Source organism: Oncorhynchus clarkii, chromosome 12 (assembly GCF_045791955.1).
Source record: "Oncorhynchus clarkii lewisi isolate Uvic-CL-2024 chromosome 12, UVic_Ocla_1.0, whole genome shotgun sequence".
Taxonomy (NCBI): Eukaryota; Metazoa; Chordata; class Actinopteri; order Salmoniformes; family Salmonidae; genus Oncorhynchus; species Oncorhynchus clarkii.
In genome coordinates, this window is record NC_092158.1 from 39,239,695 (window position 1) to 39,260,915 (window position 21,221).

General features: G+C 40.2%; 2 protein-coding genes across 2 annotated transcripts; both read left to right on the forward strand.

The window, feature by feature from the left end:
• Positions 1-2,605: 2,605 nt before the first annotated feature.
• On the forward strand, positions 2,606-6,468 carry LOC139423170 (uroplakin 3b). Its single transcript, XM_071174880.1, has 6 exons — positions 2,606-2,778; positions 4,050-4,217; positions 4,460-4,691; positions 4,799-4,881; positions 4,987-5,116; positions 5,275-6,468. Exons 1-6 carry the CDS (start codon positions 2,721-2,723, stop codon positions 5,468-5,470), a joined length of 867 nt encoding a protein of 288 aa, XP_071030981.1. The 5' UTR covers positions 2,606-2,720; the 3' UTR covers positions 5,471-6,468.
• Positions 6,469-11,703: 5,235 nt separating this feature from the next.
• On the forward strand, positions 11,704-20,765 carry LOC139423169 (GTPase IMAP family member 8-like). The gene is made up of 7 exons (XM_071174879.1): positions 11,704-11,787; positions 15,821-15,920; positions 16,025-16,741; positions 16,929-17,648; positions 17,895-18,019; positions 18,321-19,008; positions 19,148-20,765. Exons 2-7 carry the CDS (start codon positions 15,893-15,895, stop codon positions 19,432-19,434), a joined length of 2,565 nt encoding a protein of 854 aa, XP_071030980.1. The 5' UTR covers positions 11,704-11,787; positions 15,821-15,892; the 3' UTR covers positions 19,435-20,765.
• The last annotated feature ends 456 nt before the right edge of the window (positions 20,766-21,221 follow it).

Genomic DNA, 21,221 nt, shown 5'->3' on the forward strand with positions numbered 1-21,221 from the left:
CCACGAAGGCCTGATTCATGCAGTCATTGTAAGTAAGAATTTGTTCTTAACTGACTTGCCTAGTCAAGTAAAGATTTTAAATAAAATAAAACAACTGTGAAGCAGTTATTTTGGCTACAATCGGAGGTGCAGTTAACTCTAATGAACTTATCCTCCTCAGCAGAGGTAACTCTGGGTCTTCCTTTCCTGTGGTGGTCCTCATGAGAGCCAGTTTCATCATAGCACTTGATGGTTTTTGCGACTGCATTTGAAAGTCCTTGAAGTGTTCCAGATTGACTGACCTTCATGTCTTAAAGTAATAATGTACTGTCTTTTCTCTTTGCTTATTTGAGCTGTTCTTGCCATAATATGGACTTGATCTTTTACCAAGTAGGGCTATCTTCTGTATACCACCCATACCTTGTCACAACACAACTGATTGGCTCAAATGCATTAAGAAGGAAAGAAATTCCACAAATTAACAATGCACACCTGTTAATTGAAATGCATTCCGAGTGACTACCTCATGAAGCTGGTTGACAAAATGCCAAATGTGCAAAAATGTCAAGCCAAAGGGTGACTACTTTGAAAAATATCAAATATTTTTATTTTTTAACACTTTTTTGGTTACTACATGATTCCATATGTTATTTCATAGTTTTTATGTCTTCACTATTATTCTACAATGTAGAAAATCGTTAATTTAAAAAATAAATAAAAAACTGGAATGAGTAGGTGTCCAAACGTTTGAATGGTAAATTAATAGGTGTCAACTTCTCTACTGAACTATGTTTTCAACATAACATTCTATTTAGAGTGTTCCTATTCTAAGATTTTTAAAAAGTAAGCTTAATCTTATTTCCACATCTACCAAGTCTAGACTTTTCACAAACTACCTCCGAAGTGGGTTGTTGCGCTAAAGTTGTAGAACTGGAGATGCAGCAGTGCAGTTGACAATGTAAACAACAGCTGCCTATATTTATGAAGCTGTCTGAATGTCTTGTTTACAGTCTCAACGCATTTTGTTTGTAGTCAAATGAAAGTCAAATGTTATGTCACATTTTTAGACTAACAAGTGAAATGCTTACTAACAGGTCCTTTTCCAACAATGCAGAGTTAAAGAAAATAAAAATAGTGACACAAGAAATAAATACACAGTGAATAACGAATAACAACTAGTAAAGATAACATGGAGTAACAGGGAGTACCAGCACCAAGTTGATGTTCAAGGTTACGAGGTTATTGAGGTAGCTATGTACATATAGGTAGGGGTAAAATGAGTAGGCAACAGGATAGATAATAGACTGAGCTGTAGCAGAAGCGTATATGGTGAGTGTGGCGTCAGTATGCGTGTGGGCTTATGTAGTGTATGTGGGTAGAGACCAGTGTGAGTCGGTGCAAGAGAGTTAAGTAAATGCAGGTAGTCCGGGTATCTATTTAGCAGCCTGGTTTAGCAGTCTTATTGCTTGGGGGTAGAAGCTGTTCATGGTCCTCTTGGTTCCCGACTTGGTACACTGGTACTGCTTGCTGTGCTTGGGTGGCTGCAGTCTTTGACAATGTTTTGGGGGCCTTCCTCTGTCACCGCTGGGTATAGAGGTCCTGGATGGCAGGGAGCTCGGCCCCAGTGGTGTACTGGGCTGTACTCGCCACCCTCTATTGCGTCTTGTGTTCGTTCGGGTGCCTTGCAGTTTCCGTACCAAGCGGTGATGCAGCCAGTCAAGATGCTCTCAATGGTGCAGCTGTATAACTTTTTTGAGGATCTGCTGGGAGCTGTGCTGGACTGGTGAGGCACACAGGGACAGAACCTAACATTGGGTAGTTAGTGGGGTTAATTTCAATGAATGCCAAGGCAACAAAAATTACTTATTGTGAATTTCTAAGTTATACCAGGTTATACAGCCCATTACATATTCTTTACCAACTAATGTCTCATCTTGAGGTGTGTCTGTTTTTGACTTCAGTCTTCCAAAGACCAGATAGATGTTGACTTCTCCTGCACGTAGCCCTGGGATCACAAATTACAGCACACACCACCTTAGTAACTACTACAGCAATGTCCATTAAGGAAAATACATTTAGCTTTACAATGAAGGCATAACATGTCTTTTCTTTTATATCACTACAGTTTTACATAGCTGATCAAATCAGGTTTGTCTCATTTTGAAAAACACCCTAAACTGTTTAATATGTTTCAATTCCTACAAGTGTTATTTGACTTGCATAGGATACCCTTTGAAGGTGTGAACATATGTTTGTAATACAAACTGAAGACCAATAACTTTGAATAGTTCTGCAGGTATATTTACAGATTCTCAAGCTGACGTAATGATTGTTTCTTACACCTGTCCGTTAACAATGTAATAAACCACATCTCTGGAGAAATGAATTAACAATTGAGTAACTGGTAATACCTGCCAAGAATATGTCAAATGAATATTCACCTGAATGAAATAATAGTCAACATGGGCTATGCCATGCGGTTTTGGTGTATTAAGCAAATAAAACAAAATTGAACAAAAGACTATGCATGTCTAGGCGTGCTAAACACCTGTAGCAAACACCACAAATGGTTTCAATCAGGAATAACCACACACACCCATACAGACCAACCTGTGTTTGATCCATTCTCTTTTAAAAAGGGATGGGTAGGGAATCTATTTAGGAACGGTTCACATCAGCTAAGTTCAGTCACTTTCCCAGGCGCAGTGAGCAACATACAGCATACCAAAGTGTTAGAAGAAATGGCATTACTATTTTATGTAGTGTTGTGCCTGTCTGTCTGGACTGGGTTCTGTCAAAGTAAGTGGATTTTTTTCAGTTGTAATATTCACAATATGTCGAGTGTCTGAATATGTTTTTTTGTGGATTGTTAAAGTTATTAATATCCAGGATTATCTTTCACATATGATCTTAAAGGTAACTGAGGTAACCTCAGTTTCAGTGATGCAAGTTAGTATTTATTTAACCATTATTTTGACTGGGAGTCATGCTGAGACTAAGGTCTCTTTTACAGATGAGCCCTGTATCAAACATATACATTAATATACACCATAAACATCAATACAAGAAAAGCAAATCATTATTAAACAAACAAATCAAATCAATAAAAAGGTCCTCAATCAGCCCTAGAGGAACCAACCCTTCCAATTGTAGAGAGCTTTGGAGATAATCCAGAAGTAAGGTGCAAAAAACCCAAACAAATCCGATTTAGCTAACTCAGTTGAGATCAAAGGGATCTCCAGAATTAGCCATTCCTGAGACCTGGTATGGTAGCTCATATGTTTTTTAAATGGGTGATAATCGAAAACAAATCACAGCAATTAAAGAAAGTGGGGATTTGAAATGTGTTTTTTTCTGGCATTGAATGTAGGCTGCATGTAACTGCTTTGCAAAGTTTTATGTCATTTGGAGTTCCTGTTGTGTATTCTGTTGGCTACAGGGAAAGCATACGTGTCAGAGTTTTTACTGAAAAACAGGTGGGTTCCATAAAACAAAATGTGCAACCTTTCTTCAGATTTAATGTGTGAAACTATCAAGCTGGCTCCACCAGTATTAGTCAGATGTGCTGAGTTTCTGCTGAACAACATTGCAGAAATTAGTCACTTAAATACGTGTGGAAAACACACTCACAAGGTATGCTGAATGGAACACCTACAATATTGGGAGGAGACGTAATTACTAGGTATAGTTTTCAGATCCAATTGGCATGACTGAACATGAGTAGTGTGACGTCTCATATGTTGCACAATAACCTGACCTCCCTCACTGGTTTGGCCAGTATTGAGAAATTGGGCCAAGATGACAGATGTGTCATTTCAATTAAATATATTGATGCAAAGTTGGATAGAAAGTCCATAACAGTTTTTTTTACAGGGTTTTTATACAACCGTCTAGCAGTTTCACTCGACACACCCAAAATGTGTGTTGAAACATTTCAGGTAGAAGAAGAATCTGTAAAAACAAAGAGAGGAAACAGTTTAGACTAGAAAACGTTCTCTTTCATTGTAATGATCAGATTATCAATAGTTTTTGGGAATAGTCTAAATGTTTTTTTCTTTGTCCTTTCACAGTATCAGTCAACAACACTCCTGCAATAAACCCTTCCAGCCTGGCTGCGAAACTGACCATTAATTCAGTGATACTGACGTCCCCAAGTTGTTACTTCAACAGTCTGGCCAATTTGCCCTGCAATTCTACTACTACCTGTGAATTATGGCTTGTATCGGCCATAGATACAGGTACTGGAATCCTCTGCATTTGATAGGAAATATAAAACCAAATGGCATACAGGAAGAGCAATTGAACATTCTTCCGTCTTTGATTTATAAAGAAAAAGACATGCAATGTCAACATTTCAGAACGTTTTGGTGCACCAAAGTAGATACAGTATGTTGTACTTCACATACAGAACAAAGACAAAGAAAGCACAGTATTGCATTTTTGTTCCTTCTTATTCTACAACCTTGTTACATTTCAACAGGAGTCAGCAATTATGATGCCGACAAGAACAGGTCCTTCATTGACACCCTCTCTCCTTATCCAACCGCCTTCTCTTCCAACACCTCAAAGAAATACTTCCTGACCAAGTTGGGGTTTCAGAAAGACTACCCCTGCCCCATCGTCGCTGGAACAGACTACTTCAGGGTTGGCTCTGACGGTAGCTGTTCCACTCCGAACTGTAATGGAATATTGCCTGTTGGCTCCACTGCCAGGTCAGAACCCCTCCTTCACCACAATGCATTGACTTTGGATCTAAGTTGAAGTACCATTGTGTGAATTCAATGCAACCAACCTAAATTATGTTCTTCCACTATTTCAGATTTAGGTATGTTCTTATCAACCCAGAGAACAAAACAGTTGTTGCGGAGAGTTTGTGGTCCAACAACATCACTCTTTACCCTTGTAAGGACTTCTCATATATTTTCTGAATCTACAGTATTCAGTAAATCAGAAATCTCCATGTACCTCTGCTAAACGTTAAAACAACACTGTTGTCTATTCCTCCAGTGAAAGACCTTGAAAGCATTGATAATGGCTTTGCTGGAAGGTCTGCGTCCATGATTGTCATTACAGCTATCCTGTGTTCCTTCCTGGCCTTGCTGCTGCTGCTATTGCTCATCATGCTGATCTATGTCCTGTGAGTCATATTACCTACTGCCTTTCCCAGTTAAACTTCATAGACATAGGGTTCATAGACACAATGTTCATTTCCATTTCCATAGTTGGCTACTTAGCATGTATCTAATAGGCTACCTGACATTCGTTGATTTCTCCAACCCTCTATGTCCTCTGCAGTTGCTGTCGGAAGGAGAAACAGGAAATCCAAGTTCCAGGATCAGTGCGCATGTATGACACTCACAACTTGAAGGAGCCTTCCCCCTATGTAAACCGTGCTTATGAGGATGAGCCACAGAGACCCACAGCCACTAGCCCCATTAGGCTCAAGAGCTACACTGACTATGATTTGAAAAAACCAGCCACAGAATTGTAGTAAGTGTTTATGAGAGGAAAATGTTGCACTTAGTGGTTCATTGACACAACATCAATTTCTTACTGTCATTCATGATCAATATGTTTATGATATTAAGGCTGGGGGTTTGATAGCTATTTAGAGGTCTAATTTTGTTGCTTCGTTTAAAATAGCCGGAGTCGAGTCCTATGTTTAAAATACAATGTTAAATTCACATTATAGGCTACATTTATTTGGAGGCAATGACGTGTCATAAATATAATCTATTTAGACAACAAAAATATGCAATTGAGTGCACCAAGCTAATCAAAACTCAATTTTTTAACCATATATTTATAGGTTTTTTTTCTCCCTTTTTACAATAATCAAAATAGAAAGAGAAGTTCATAATACTCCATTTCTCTCATATCTCCTATATGCTGTTATCATTGCTGTGTAGTGTGTAAATGGGTCATTCTATGAAAATGAACATTAAAAAGAATTGTTTACCAAACTTTGTCAGATAATAGCTAACCCCTTAACATTTTAAATCAACATAAATGACAGCTGGGGGTGATGCCTGTGCTGAAAGGACTAGTAATAAAGGACTGCTAACCTACAAAGCATTACATGGGCGTGCTTCTACCTATCTCTCCGATCTGGTCCTGCCGTACATACCTACACGTACGCTAAGGTCACAAGACGGAGGCCTACCCTGCTGGTAATCTTTGAACGTTTGAACATCATGGCCATGTACTGTTATAATCTCCATCCGGCACAGCCAGAAGAGGACTGTCCACCCCTCAGAGCCTGGTTCCTCTCTAGGTTTCTTCCCAGGTTCCTGCCCTTCTAGGCAGTTTTTCCTAGCCACCATGCTTCTACATCTGCATTGCTTGCTGTTTGGGGTTTTTGGCTTGGTTTCTGTATAGCACTTTGTGACATCTGCTGATGTAAGAAGGGCTTTGTAAATACATGTGATTGATTGACTAGTAAAGGCCTAGTGCACTACTTTTGATTTAAAAAAAACTACATGTATTCAAGCGTTTACCAGCATTGCCATTAATGCATCATTTCCAATATTTTTTTTCCTTATTATTTTCCCCTAACCCTAGCATCCCTCCCCTATTTAGAGTAAACTAATGGACAACAACACTTAGGCTTCTACTTCCAGCTTATACATACTATAAACATTTTACGGACACAGTATATTTTACAATAGTTATCTTTTGTTTGTTTTTATTCCCATCCAACATCTCCACTCAACTCCTCCCATCTACCTCTGAACACCATCCAGTTTTTATTTCTATGTGCCATATATTTTTTAACTGTGCTGTGATGTTCCACAAAAGTTCTGTACCTTTCTATTCTCATAGATCCTACATTATTGTAAATTAAAAATACACTTTTTTTGCCAAAGGTATTATTATATTATTGATAGTCAGTCTATGATTTCTTTTAGGGCTCCCGGGTGGTGCAGCAGTCTAAGGTACTGCATCTCAGTGCAAGGGGTGTCACTACAGTCCCTGGTCCTCCCATTTTTGGGGGCATCTAAAGCACATTTCTACACAATTCTTTATGACACATGGCCCTTCTAGCCATCTCTATTTAGAAATACAAAAGTAAGCAAAAATGCCCACAGACATCAAGCTAGGTAAGCGATTATTAAATATATTTAAGTGATTGATAAGACTGAACTAGATCCATGATAATTCAATAATCAATATTGTGTTGCAATAATTGAAATGACCAGTTATTCCCAGATCCCAGACGGTAGCTTTAAGCTATATGTAGCTACTATAGGTTTAAGCATCAATTCAAGATGGAACTTTGAATCATTCACTGAATATACTGCAAAATTGCACTTGGGACAAGTTCTTGCAGCGGGTGGGAGTCAGACAGAAAGCCAGCGGGAGCAGGCAGGAGCAGGATGAAGAAATCGGTCCCACACAGACCTCTACTGTGCACCATGACAGTGAAGCCTGTAATGTTAGAGCTGTTTATTACTGTGTCAGTGTGAAAAGTAGGGAATTAGCTAGGCAAACTAACAGATCAATAAAATGACATTGCCATACTGACTAATAAAACTCCCATAGCAATGAAAAAAAGATCAATCTTCAATCGTTTGGCCGATTGTTTCATCGTTTGATTCAGGTCAAGTTTGAGTGAGGCAAAAATAATAGCTAATGTAAGCCAACTTTTGACCAGCTCTCTCTCTAACGGTACATCGACTGGTGAACGCTTGCCAAGTTCATTAACTTCTGAAACGGGACAAAACAAAGGCTACAAAACATTTCCATACAAACAACTGCTGTTAGATAGTAATAATAGCCACCTCATATCGCTGTCTGACTGATAAATAGAGACTAGAGCTGACCTGGCTGTGGTTGCTACTCACTAGCGTAGCATATTCATTCACCTCAGTCGAGAGGGGATGAAACATTAGCTAACGTTACATGTCAATTACAATACTAGCGCAGCACTGCGAATAAACACTAGTTTAGTTTTTCCTGTTAAGTTAAACAACAGTTACCTTGCCAGCTACATTAGTCATCTAAAGAGTAGCCAGTTTCTGTTCTGCTACCTTTTACAACTCAGTGAAAGAGCGCAAAAGTTACACACTGAACCATGCTCAACTTTGCCTTCACACAGCCTGTCAGACCACTCTGTTGTGTCTGCACAGTCCAAAATCCAGTGGGTAAACACTCCAAAAAGCCTACCCGATTGCTCGGAGGCGTCCGCAGGGTCCTAAAGCACACGTGTTTTGTATCACATTCCAATGTTAAATATGTCCCCCCTGTCCTCAGGGAAGGTTGTGCCCCTGCTTGATATACTATACAGCACAAAGCTGTTATCAAGGCAAAGGGTGGCTACTTTGAAGAACCTAAATATATTTTGATTTGTTTAACACTTTTTTGCTTACTGCATGATTCGATATGTGACATTTCATAGTTTTGATGTCTTCACTAATATTCTACAATGTAGAAAATAGTAAAACATAAAGAAAAACCCTTGAATGAGTAGGGGTGTCCAAACTTTTGACCGGTACTGTATGTTTTAGAGTTTCTTGAAATGCAACGTATTTCTATGTGGAAACTGAAATGGTCTATTCATTCCTTTTCCCTTTTAGTAGACGCTCTTATCCAGAACAACTTACAGTAGTGAGTGCATAGCCGTGGGAAGTAGTTTGGAGGTGGGGCTGCGATTTGCTGTTGGAAAATGTGCGCACTGAAGACATCTGTCATCTGCTAATACAGGACTAGTAAAGGCCCAGTGCACTACTTTTGTGAATAAAATATATATATATTTTATGTAACTTTGTGACATCTGCTGCTGTAAAAAGGGCTTTATAAATACATTTGATTGATTGATATGTATAATATAGTAATGTACATTTACATTTAGTGTTTTTTTTTAATACTGAACTATCACATTTACATTATTATTCAGACCCTTTACTCAGTACTTTGTTGAAGCACCTTTGGCAGTGATTACAGCCTCGAGTCTTCTTGGGTATGACGCTACAAGCTTGGCACACATGTATATGGGGAGTTTCTCCCATTCCTCTCTGCAGATTCTCTCAAGCTCTGTCAGGTTGGATGGGGAGCGAAGCTGCACAGTTATTTTCAGGTCTCTCCAGAGATGTTTGGTTGGGTTCAAGTCTGGACTTTGGCTGGGCCACTCAAGAACATTCAGAGACTTGTCCCGAAGCCACTCCTGCGGAGTCTTGGCTGTGTGCTTAGGGTCATTGTCCTGTTGGAAGGTGAACCTTCGCCCCAGTCTGAGGTCCTGAGTGCTCTGGAGCAGGTTTTCATCAAGGATCTATGTACTTTGCTCTGTTCATCTTTGCCTCAATCGTGACTAGTCTCCCAGTCCCTGTCGCTGAAAAACATGACGTCAGCATGATGCTGCCACCACCATGCTTCAATTGAAGAGTGGCTTCCGTCTGGCCACTCTACCATAAATGCCTGATTGTTGGAGTGCTGCAGAGATGGTTGTCCTTCTGGAAGGTTCTCACATCTCCACAGAGGAACTCAAGAGCTCTGTCAAATCAAATCAAATGTTATTGGTCACATACACATGGTTAGCAGATGTTAATGCGAGTGTAGCGAAATGCTTGTGCTTCTAGTTCCGACCGTGCAGTAATATCTCACAAGTAATATAACAATTTCACAACAACTACCTTATACACACAAGTGTAAAGGAATGATGCAATAGATGGTATAGAGTACAGTATATACATATGAGATGAGTAATGTAGGGTATGTAAACATTATAAAAAGTGGCATTGTTTAAAGTGACTAGTGATACATTTATTACATCAAATTTGTTATTATTAAAGTGGCTAGAGATTGAGTCAGTGTGTTGGCAGCAGCCACTCAATGTTAGTGATGGCTGTTTAACAGTCTGATGGCCTTGAGATAGAAGCTGCTTTTCAGTCTCTCGGTCCCAGCTTTGACTGTACTGACCTCGCCTTCTGGATGATAGCGGGGTGAACAGGCAGTGGCTCGGGTGGTTGTTGTCCTTGATGATCTTTTTGGCCTTCCTGTGACATCGGGTGGTGTAGTTGTCCTGGAGGGCTGGTAGTTTTCCCCCGGTGTTGCGTTGTGCAGACCTCACTACCCTCTGGAGAGCCTTGCGGTTGTGGGTGGAGCAGTTGCTGTACCAGGCGGTGATACAAGCCCGACAGGATGCTCTCGATTGTGCATCTGTAAAATTGTGTGAATGTTTTTGGTGACTAGCCAAATTTCTTCGGCCTCCTGAGGTTGAAGAGGCGCTGTTGTGCCTTCTTCACCACGTTGTCTGTGTGGGTGGACCATTTCAATTTGTCCATGATGTGTACGCCAAGGAACTTAAAACTTTCCACCTTCTCCACTACTGTCCCATCGATGTGGATATGGGGGTGCTCTCTCTGCTGTTTCCTGAAGTCCACAATCATCTCCTTTGTTTTGTTGACATTGACTGTGAAGTTATTTTCCTGACACCACACTCCGAGGGCCCTCACCTCCTCCCTGTAGTCCATCTCGTCCTTGTTGGTAATCAAGCCTACCACTGTTGTGTCGTCTGCAAACTTGATGATTGAGTTGGAGGCATGCATGGCCACGCAGTCATGGGTGTTCAGGGAGTACAGGAGAGGGCTGAGAACGCACCCTTGTGGGGCCCCAGTGTGGAGGATCAGCGGGGTGGAGATGTTGTTTCCTACCCTCACCACCCGAGTGACCATTGAGTTCTCGGTCACCTCCCTGACCAAGGCCATTCTCCCATTTAAGAATGATGGAGGCCACTGTGTACTTGGGGACCTTCAATGCTGCAGACAGTTCTTGGTACCCTTCCCCAGATCTGTGCCTCCACACAATCCTGTCTCGGTGCTTTACGGACAATTCCTTTGACCTCATGGCTTGGTTTTCCTCTGACATTCACTGTCAACAGTGGGACCTTATAATGACAGGTGTGTGTCTTTCCAAATCATGTCCAATCCATAGAATTTACCACCGGTGGACTCCAATCAAGTTGTAGGAACATCTCAAGGATGATCAATTGGAACAGGATGCACCTGAGCTCAATGTCGAGTCGCACAGCAAAGGGTCTGAATACTTACGTAAATAAGACATTTCTGTTTTTTATTCTTTATAAATTGGCAAAAAAATCTAAAAACTTATTTTCACTTTGTCATTATGGGGCATTGTGTGTAGATTGGAGTTTTTTAAATTTGATTTAATCAATTTTAGAACAAGGCTGTAACTAAACAAAATGTGGAAAAAGTACATTCCTGAATACATTCCGAAGACTCTGTATATATATTTTAGTTTTTTAAGTAGATTTTTCAAAGGGACCTGCAGCACCCCTACTTCCCGCGGCTATGCACGGGGGACACAAGTGTATTACCTGGATCCTAGATGATTGTTAAAATGGACTGTCTCAATATCAACACAAAAATATTTGCGATGTCTTGGACATACAGTTGAAGTCGGATATTTATATACACTTAGGTTGGAGTCATTAAAACTCATTTTTCATCCACTCCACAAATTTCTTGTTAACAAACTATAGTTTTGGCAAGTCGGTTAGGACATCTACTTTGTGCATGACACAAGTCATTTTTCCAACAATTGTTAACAGACAGATTATTTCATTTATAATTCACCGTATCACAATTCCAGTGGGTCAGAAGTTTACATACACTAAATTGACTGTGCCTTTAAACATTGTGAATCTAATGTTATATTTCGAAATGCAACCCTGGAATGCAGACTCAGAAAGTTAGTGCCAGTGTGTGTGTGTTCAGATTTCACTTTCACCTGCTACTCTTTTTGTTGACTTTGCGACAAGATATTGTACCAAGTCATCTCATTCAACATTTGGTAAGTTGCTGAAATCAATTAGTGTAACACAAGGATCTTGTCTTATATACTGTTTATTACCATTCTGCGACGACAAACTTTTGACATATAAATTAGCAGTATTTAAACATGAAAAACCACTTACTAATACTTCTTTACAATATGCGTACACTTCCCAGTTGCCGAAATTTGAATGGTTCGTCTAATTTCAGTTTGTGATAAAACGAGCAATGTATAGTGTGCAGAATCATTGTGCCATCTAAAGCAGTGAGAAATATATGATCAATAACCAAAATATCCCATTTTCAGCACTTTGAAACTGGTGTACAAAACCGAAAGTAAAAGCTACAATTTTATTTAAGGGGAGAAAATAAATGGTGCAAATAGAACAGGTCTACCGCTTCTCAGATTTACACTCACATTTGTAGATGAATTTGTTCGGGTCGCCCAAAAAACTGAGAGGGGTGCAATTGCGGTCCTCATTTCGTGCCGTTCCAGTATGTGGGCATTTCTGTATCTGCCCTTACGAAAAAAATACTGCAGTCAGAGTGCAGTATAGCTGCAAATACTGCATCCAAACACCACAGTCGTTACTGCAGTTTCAAACTTTATATATTTTTTGTAAGGGTGCAGGAACCCCTCTTTTTATTAAACTATGTCTCCGGTACATAGGTGGGAGTCGGGGGCGCGTACACGAGGTGGCGGTAATGCACCACAACGTTGGATGCCAACCGCGATAAACCCCACAGAAACAAATAAGAGGCGGGGACAATAACCGTAACCAGTAATGCACTATTCGTCATTTTCTTGCTTCTGTTGGCCATCAAATATGATACTATTTGATACAATACATATTGTAACGATCCTGTAAACACACCGAAACTCGCACGTTGTCTGTTGACTAGCGAAAACAGTCTTGGACACTGATTTCCCATCGAATAATCGAGTTGATTTTTTGGGGGGTGAACAGAGTGCACACCAGCACTGACAAACCGCACACAACGCTTTCCCAAAAACTATCAGCATGCTTCCCGCATCCTCACATACAGCAACTCATTTGTATAACATTGTGTGATAGGCTGAGAGACTTTCGAATGGGTAAAACATTACAATATGTTGAAATGACGATATCACTGGAGTCATTGCAAATCAATTTGTGCCGCTTGTATAGCTGTCAAACCAATTTTAATAAATAGCCCATAACTTCAGTTTGTTGTTGTAGCCTTGTGCAATTATTAATGGACATGTTTAGTTAATTAAATTGGAAGTTATCAAAGCTCTATGGCAATTGCCGGTCAGTTGTTAGAATGCATTAGATTGACGCAACAATAGTCAGATTAAGCTACAGGTATAAAAAAATATATATAAAAAAATGATTGTCAACAACACTGGCTGTTGTTCGCAAGCGTATTTGGTTTATTCATATTTAATTCAGTGATTGAAATTATGACCCCCATCCTCAGTAGCCAATCCAGCAGGCTATTGGAAAACACAAGCATTTATTACCTCGAAATCGCCTCGCTATTCATGTTGAATAAATTCGTCTGTTAATTTGAACTAATTAAGCTGCTGAATCGTTCAGTTTACATCTTGCCTACATCTTGCCTAGGCTACTGTGGACTATCTGAAATGAGATGTAGGCCTATCAGGGGCTATAGGCTACCTGCCTTTATATAAGCAAACCATGGCAAAATGTACAATCCTAAACCCAGATTAAAAAATATATATATATAAATATATATATATATATATATATATATATATATATATATATATATATATATATGCAGTGCGACACAAACAACAACACAGAGTTACACATGGAATAAACAAACTACGTAATACATTAGAAACATTTGAAAAAGTCTATATACAGTGTGTGCAAATGGCGTGAGGAGGTAAGGCAATAAATAGGCCATAGGCCAAATGACAAGTTGATCTGGCAAATGGGCCATTTGTTTATTATTTAAAATGTTATTTCACCTTTATTTAACCAGGTAGGCTAGTTGAGAACAAGTTCTCATTTGCAACTGCGACCTGGCCAAGATAAAGCAAAGCAGTGTGACACAGACAACAACACATGGAGTAATCAATAAACATGCCAATAACACAATAAACAAATCAATGACACAGTAGAAAAAATAAAGTCTATATACAGTGTGTGCAAAAGGCATGAGGAGGTAGGCAATAAATAGGCCATAGGAGCGAATAGTTACAATTTAGCAGATTAACACTGGAGTGATAAATGAGCAGATGATGATGTGCAAGTAGAGATACTGGTGTGCACAAGAGCAGAAAAGTAAATAAAATAAAAACAGTATGGGGATGAGGTAGATAGATTGGGTTGGCTATTTACAGATGGACTATGTACAGCTGCAGCAATCACTTAGCTGCTCAGATAGTTGATGTTTAAAGTTGGTGAGGGAAATAAAAGTCTCCAACTTCAGCTATTTTTGCAATTCGTTCCAGTCACTGGCAGCAGAGAACTGGAAGGAAAGGCGGCCAAATTAGGTGTTGGCTTTGGAGATGATCAGTGAGATATACCTGCTGGAACGTGTGCTACGGGTGGGTGATGTTATTGTGACAAGTGAACTGAGATAAAGCGGAGCTTTACCTAACATAGATGACCTGGAGCCAGTGGGTCTGGCGACGAATATGTAGCGAGGGCCAGCCGACTAGAGCATACAGGTCGCAGTGGTGGGTGGTATAAGGTGATTTGGTAACAAAACGGATGGCACTGTGATAGACTGCATCCAGTTTGCTGAGTAGAGTGTTGGAAGCTATTTTGTAGATGACATCGCCAAAGTCAAGGATCGGTAGGATAATCAGTTTTACTAGGGTAAGTTTGGCGGCGTGAATGAAGGAGGCTTTGTTGCGAAATAGAAAGCCGATTCTAGATTTTTGATTGGAGATGAGTCTGGAAGGAGAGTTTACAGTCTAGCCAGACACCTAGGTATTTATAGTTGTCCACATATTCTAGGTCGGAACCGTCCAGGGTGGTGATGCTAGCCGGGCAGGCTGGTGCGGGCAGCGAACTGTTGAAAACCGTTTGTAATGTTTTGTAATCTGGCACATAATCTGGCACATAATAACAGCACAATTACCAGAAAATAGTCTAACATTCGTTTTTTTAATGTTTATCTTGCTTAGAGATTTTGAGATCCTCTGACCAGTTTTCATCACTCAAACTCTCCTGTCAGATTTATCTACAGTTATGCACATGCGCAAAGGGGATTTATTTACAATTATAAACCTGGTTCGAGCACTTAATGCTGATTGGATGAACGCCTTGGTATATCAGACCATATACCATGGGTATGACAAAAAAATACTTTTTATTGTTCTAATTACGTTGGTAACCAGTTTATAATAGTAATAAGGCACCCCAGGGTTTGTGGTATATGGTCAATATACCACGGGCTAACGGCTGTATCCAGGCACTCTGCGTTGCGTCACGCTTAAGAACAGCCCTTAGCCGTGGTATACAGTGCATTCGGAAAGTATTCAGGCACCTTGACGTTTTCCCCATTTTGTTACGTTACAGCCTTATTCTAAAATTGATTAAATTGTGACTCCTTGCGGTGGGCTGGGCACCTGCAGGCTGAACGTTTTTTCCTCAGGTGAACGGTGTTTCCTCCAACACATTGGTGCAGCTGGCTTACGGGTTAATCGTGCGGGTGTTAATTAAGAAGCGTGGTTTGGTGGGTCATGTTTTGGAGTATGCCTGACTTGAACTTCGCCTCTTCCGAGCCCATTGGGGAGTTGCGGCGATAAGACAAGATCACAAAATTGGGGAGAAAAAGTGGGTACAAAAATAAACAAACGGAAATATCACATTTACATAAGTATTCAGACCCTTTACCCAGTACTTTGTTGAAGCACCTTTGGCAGCGATTACAGCCTTGAGTCTTCTTGGGGATGATGTATATCTGTCTAAAAACATAATCTCGAAAAATACCTAATTCTGAGAGCAATTGGATGTCGATGCAACATTCAAAGTTATATTATGTGCTTCATTTAGTCAAATTTCTCATAAAAACATAATGTCTGTCAGTTTTATTTTGTTAGGGGTAATAAGTCTTACTGCCAGTGACGGATAAGGAAGAAGAAGTGTGGAGAACACAAAATGGCAAGTAGGGCTCCTCCCTCCCTCGGTAAGTTCTGTGGCAATGTTCAGGATGTACAGTACCCTGTAAAAGAAAAACTCATTCCCATTTGAGGAGTGCCTCAGGAATATACTGAGCTCTTTCTTTGACAGGGGAGACCCACCATCGGTCAGAGATGAAGATTGTGCTAATTGGGGGAAGACAGATGTGGGATATAGAAGCCAGCGGGAAGAGTTCAATAGGAAACACCATCCTGGGCAGAGACATTTTTGAGACAGGAAGAAGAACTGCCCAATGTGTGAGTGGACAACGGTATGTGTATGGGAGGCAGATAACTTTGATTGACACCCCAGGCTGGTGGTGGGGTTATCCTGTAGATAATACTCCCAAATTGGATCAATTGGAAATCATGAGAAGTGTATATCTATGTCATCCTGGACCCCAAGCCTTTCTCTTGGTCATTCCCGTGGACACCGTTTTCCCCAACATATTCAAAAGATCGTTACAGGAACACCTGGAGCTATTCAATGATAGAGTCTGGAGACACACTATTGTGCTGTTTAGTACAATCACTCCCCCCAATGACAGAAAACACATAAGCGATTGGCCGGATCTTCAATGGCTTATTAAGAAGTGTGGGAACAGGGATCATGTTTTGAATGTCAATAACAGGGGTGATGACACCCAGGTCACAGAGCTGCTGGAGAAGATAGAAGAAATGGTGGCAGGAAACGATGGCAATCATTATGAGACAAACCAAGCTCTGTCTGAAGAGCTGGAAGAGAAGAGATTAGCAGTGATTGAAGTAGCCAAACGGATGATGGCTAAGGTACAGAGACAAAGGACCAGACTCAGAGCGCTGATCAAAGGTGAGCTTAAATGTGTGTGTGAAATACTAAGGACAAGATTGAATGAAACCTGACAGCATTATACATATAGTTTCTTCTTGAGTACCAGAAAAATTGCATAACACAGGAGCAACCACCGCTTCTCTTACATTAGAGCATTTGATCTGCATCCTCCCTGTAGATTTCTGATTTATTTTCAATTTTTAAGGAGAGGCAACTAGCCCAACATACCTCAGGCTTGTGATTGTTGGGGCACAATGGGCTGCCAGGAGCTCAGCAGGAAACACCATTCTGGGGGAAGGTGTGTTTGATGTTGCTGATAATACAAGAAGAACAGTGCACTGTGTGACAAGACATGGTGAAGTAGCAGGGAGGCAGCTTACGGTGGTTGACACACCAGGCTGGCACTACAATAGTTCTCTACAGAACACCTCCAAGATGGATAGATTTGAGATAGTGCACAGTGTGTTTCAATGTCCTCCAGGACCCCATGCGGTCCTTCTGGTGGTTCCCTTTGCAACAGCATTCAACAAATCATATGAGAGAGCTGTTGAGGAGCACATGGGTCTCTTCACAGATGCAGTCTGGAAGCACACGATTGTGCTCTTCACACGAGGAGACTGGCTGGGAGACACAACTGTTGAGCAGCGCATTGCGAGTGAAGGGAAGGGTCTTCAGTGGCTCATTGAGAAATGTGGTAACAGATACCATGTTTTTGACAACAAGAATCGAAGTGATGCAACACAGGTAATCGAGCTGCTGGAGAAAGTAGAGGAGATGGTGGCAGAAAACAGAGGTTGTCCTTATGAAATTGACACAGATGTTTCAGCAGACTTGGAACAGAAAAAGAGGGCTGGAAAAGAAAGAGCTCAAAAGATCACAATGAAGGTGCAGAGACAAATGACGACACTCAGAGAACTGTTTAAAGGTGACTTTATTTGAATTCTAAGCATAAAACTAACAGATTATGACTACTCTCACCACTTCTACATTGTTGTTTCTGTTTCCTCTGTGGACAAACATTTGTGCATATCTCCTAGGTTTAAAAAAATGCATTTGTTATTGATTTAGTTTGGAATTAGTCTTTGTAAACACCCTTGAGTTGAGGAAATAGAAGAAACGTTTTTTTTTTTGTAACAAGAGCATGCAAAAATTGTAGATTTTTATTTTTAAGGGGAGGAACAAATATTCTCAGAGGATGAGTTGAGAATTGTACTTGTTGGGAGAAGAGAGGCTGGGAATAGTGTGGCAGGAAACACAATACTGGTTGGAGAGTTGTTTCCGACAGCTTTGACCAAGGTATGGAAACTTGAATTCACCCTGCTCTATATCCCTTCAGATACTGTATGAGTGCAACATACTTTGAGATTTTGGGTCCTCCTGTCCTGTAACTGTAACTATCGTTTAAAGTGTCTCTATCATTAAAGTGGAAATTAAAGCCCAGGAAATGTTTCTTTAATACTAAGGAGTTTGTTGAAATTAAAAACATAAAGTGATGTTTGTTTATGACATTCCCCCGTTGGTAACTCCTAAATACAGGTAAAGTTATTTTCTGCGTAATTATTCTGTTTATAAATGTTTTTGTTGTTGATATATTTAGGAATTCAGAATTCAAAACAGAACTACGTGGTGTGTAATGCATCAAAAGAGAGTTGCTGGGATGAAGCTCAACGTTGTAGATACACCAGGCTGGTGGAAGAGAACCCCACAGGATGCACAAGATAAGGTTCAAGATGAAGTGGTGCGCAGTGTGTCTCTCTGTCCACCTGGCCCCCATGCTTTTCTTCTGGTCATTCCCATTTCTGCACCATTTTCAGAGGGAGACCTCAAAGCAGTAGAGGAGCACCTTGGGCTATTAACTGAGAAAGTCTGGAGACACACAATGGTGCTGTTCACCTGGGGAGATTGGCTAGGAGACAGAGCCATTGAGGAATATATTGAGAGAGAAGGAGAGGCACTCCAACAACTAGTTGAAAAATGTGGGAACAGGTATCATGTAATGAACTGCCATGGCTGGGATGATGGCTCTCAGGTCACAACACTGTTGAGGAAGGTAAAGGAGATGGTTGTACGTAACAAAGGGCACAATTTCACTATTGAACAGAAGAGTAGGCAGAAGCCAATGCTTCACTGGTTAGCAGGAAAGGGCATGATGACCGAAGAGGAATGGAACAGGAGAGAAGAGGAACTCATAGAGCGGATGTTGAAGGCAATGGTGGTAGAACCAGAGGAATCCAAATTGCCATTTGTACGGGGGAAGGAAAGCATTGATTTCTTCATCCCTAGCAGTACGTTTGACATTATGTTTTCAAAATCAGTTTTTTATTTTTTTTTATCTTAGAAATGTTTCTTAGAATCCTTAACATTTATTGTTGGGTATTCCAGTCAAAGGGATCTTCTAACAGTGTTTGTTGCCCTGGTTTTCAGTGAGCTGTGAGACTCCCTCTGAAGTTGGGAGTTCCTACATAAATTATGGAGCACATGCCAAGGTGTCTGAATGGAGAGTGAAGTATGCTGGGAGATCTGCTGCATCCTCTGGGCACGGCACTATGAGTTCAGCAGTCAGTTACATGGGCGAATCTCTGGACCGATGGGAGAATCTAGTCAAGGAGAGTCTGGGGGACGGCAAGATAAGGGCAAGGATGTTGGATAGTCCTGCAAAGTCAGAGGCCCACACTTATGGGGTGAAAACCAAACATAGGAATTCACATTGAGCATAGTTCAAAATGACAATACTAAGAGTAAGAAAGTAATACCTACTTTTGTAAAAATACATAACACATGTACTGTTCTTGGAACAAGCTCTTGCCTTGGCTTGACACATCTGGGGCATAATATCAGGACCTCATCCGAGAATTGCCATAAGCAAAAGTTCTTGCAGGATATTTCAGCTTTGTCATGGGAGTTTCTTGATGTTCTTCTTTTTAGTTGAAGATGGTGGCAGATTACTTGTATCTTTCCATGAATTTGTGTACATATACCCTGAGTGTACAAAACATTAGGAACACCTGCTCTTGGTTTCACCAGGTGAATCCAGGGGAAAGCTGTGATCCCTTACTGATATCACTTGTTTAATCCCCTTAAATGAGTGTAGATGATCAGTAGGAGACAGGTAAAGAAGGATTTTTAAGCCATTTGAAGCATGGATTGTATATGTGTGCCATTCAGAATGGGCAAGACAAAAGATTTAAGTGCCTTTGAACGGGCATGGTAGTAGGTGCCAGGCACACCGGTTTATGTCAAATACTGCAACACTGCTGGGTTTTTCATGCTTAAGAGCTTCCCATGTGTATCAAGAATGGTCCACCACCCAAAGAACATCCATCCAACTTGACACAACTGTGGGAAGCATTGGAGTCAACATGGGCCAGCATCCCTGTGGAACACTTTCGACACCTTGCAGAGTCCATGCCACAACGAATTGAGGCTGTTCTGAGGGCAAAAGAGGGTGCAACTCAATATTAGGAAGGTGTTCCTAATGTTTGCTATACTCAGTGTACATTATCAAGTCAAACCATTTAACAAATGATATGTTGAACAGATATGTATGTGACTACTATATACTACTATTCTACTATTATGACTCTTTCAACATGCCACTGAAAAGATTGAGAGCTGCAATTATTTGTGTTCCTAATGTTTTGTACACTCAGTGTATGTTGACAGAGATGGGCCGTATTTCTGTTACATGTATTTGAAATATGTATTTCCATTAACTTTGTGTATTCCGTCATTTATATTTCACTGGCCTGAACAAGAATTAGATTATTTTTGTAACAATAAACTTTAGAGATCTGTATTTTTGTATTTTCAAAATATAAAATGCTTCTCTATTAAAAAATGTTTTATCCACAACTTTGTGGCCCTAAATATAAATGAGCACTTGCAAAGCACACATGGTATTATTTTAATGAGCTCCGTACCCAAACAAGCAAGAGGCTTGACTCCACCCCAAAATCTGTCTGTCTTCAGTGGAAGTGGGGATTTTTTTGCATGGAGGTCTATGAGAGAGTCGAAATTGGTCAAAATAAAATATAATTGCTAATTTGCTATGTGAGGCTTATTTTATCGAATATGCGTTTTTTTATGTGTAGGTTCTAAAAAATGTACTCATAAACAGTCAGGTTCACAATTATTGGCACCCTTGATAAAGATGAGCAAAAAAGACTGTATGAACTAAATAATACAAATACTGAAGCAAAAACAAAAAATGATATATATTATTTGAAAGTAATACAATCGCTCAGAGAAAAATATTTTGTAATATAGTAATAAAAAAATCTAAAAAAGATGACCCCTGTTTTCAATTATTTCAGTACCGCACCTTGCGAGGATAATGGCACTGAGCATTTTTATCAAATGTTTTCTGAAATTGGAGAACACATTGGGAGGGATCTTAGACCCTCATAGAGAATCTTTCTAGATCCTTGATATCCATCATCTGGTATAATGAACTTCCCACCGGGGGCTGTGTGTTTGTTTGAGTGAGAAAGGCCTAGCA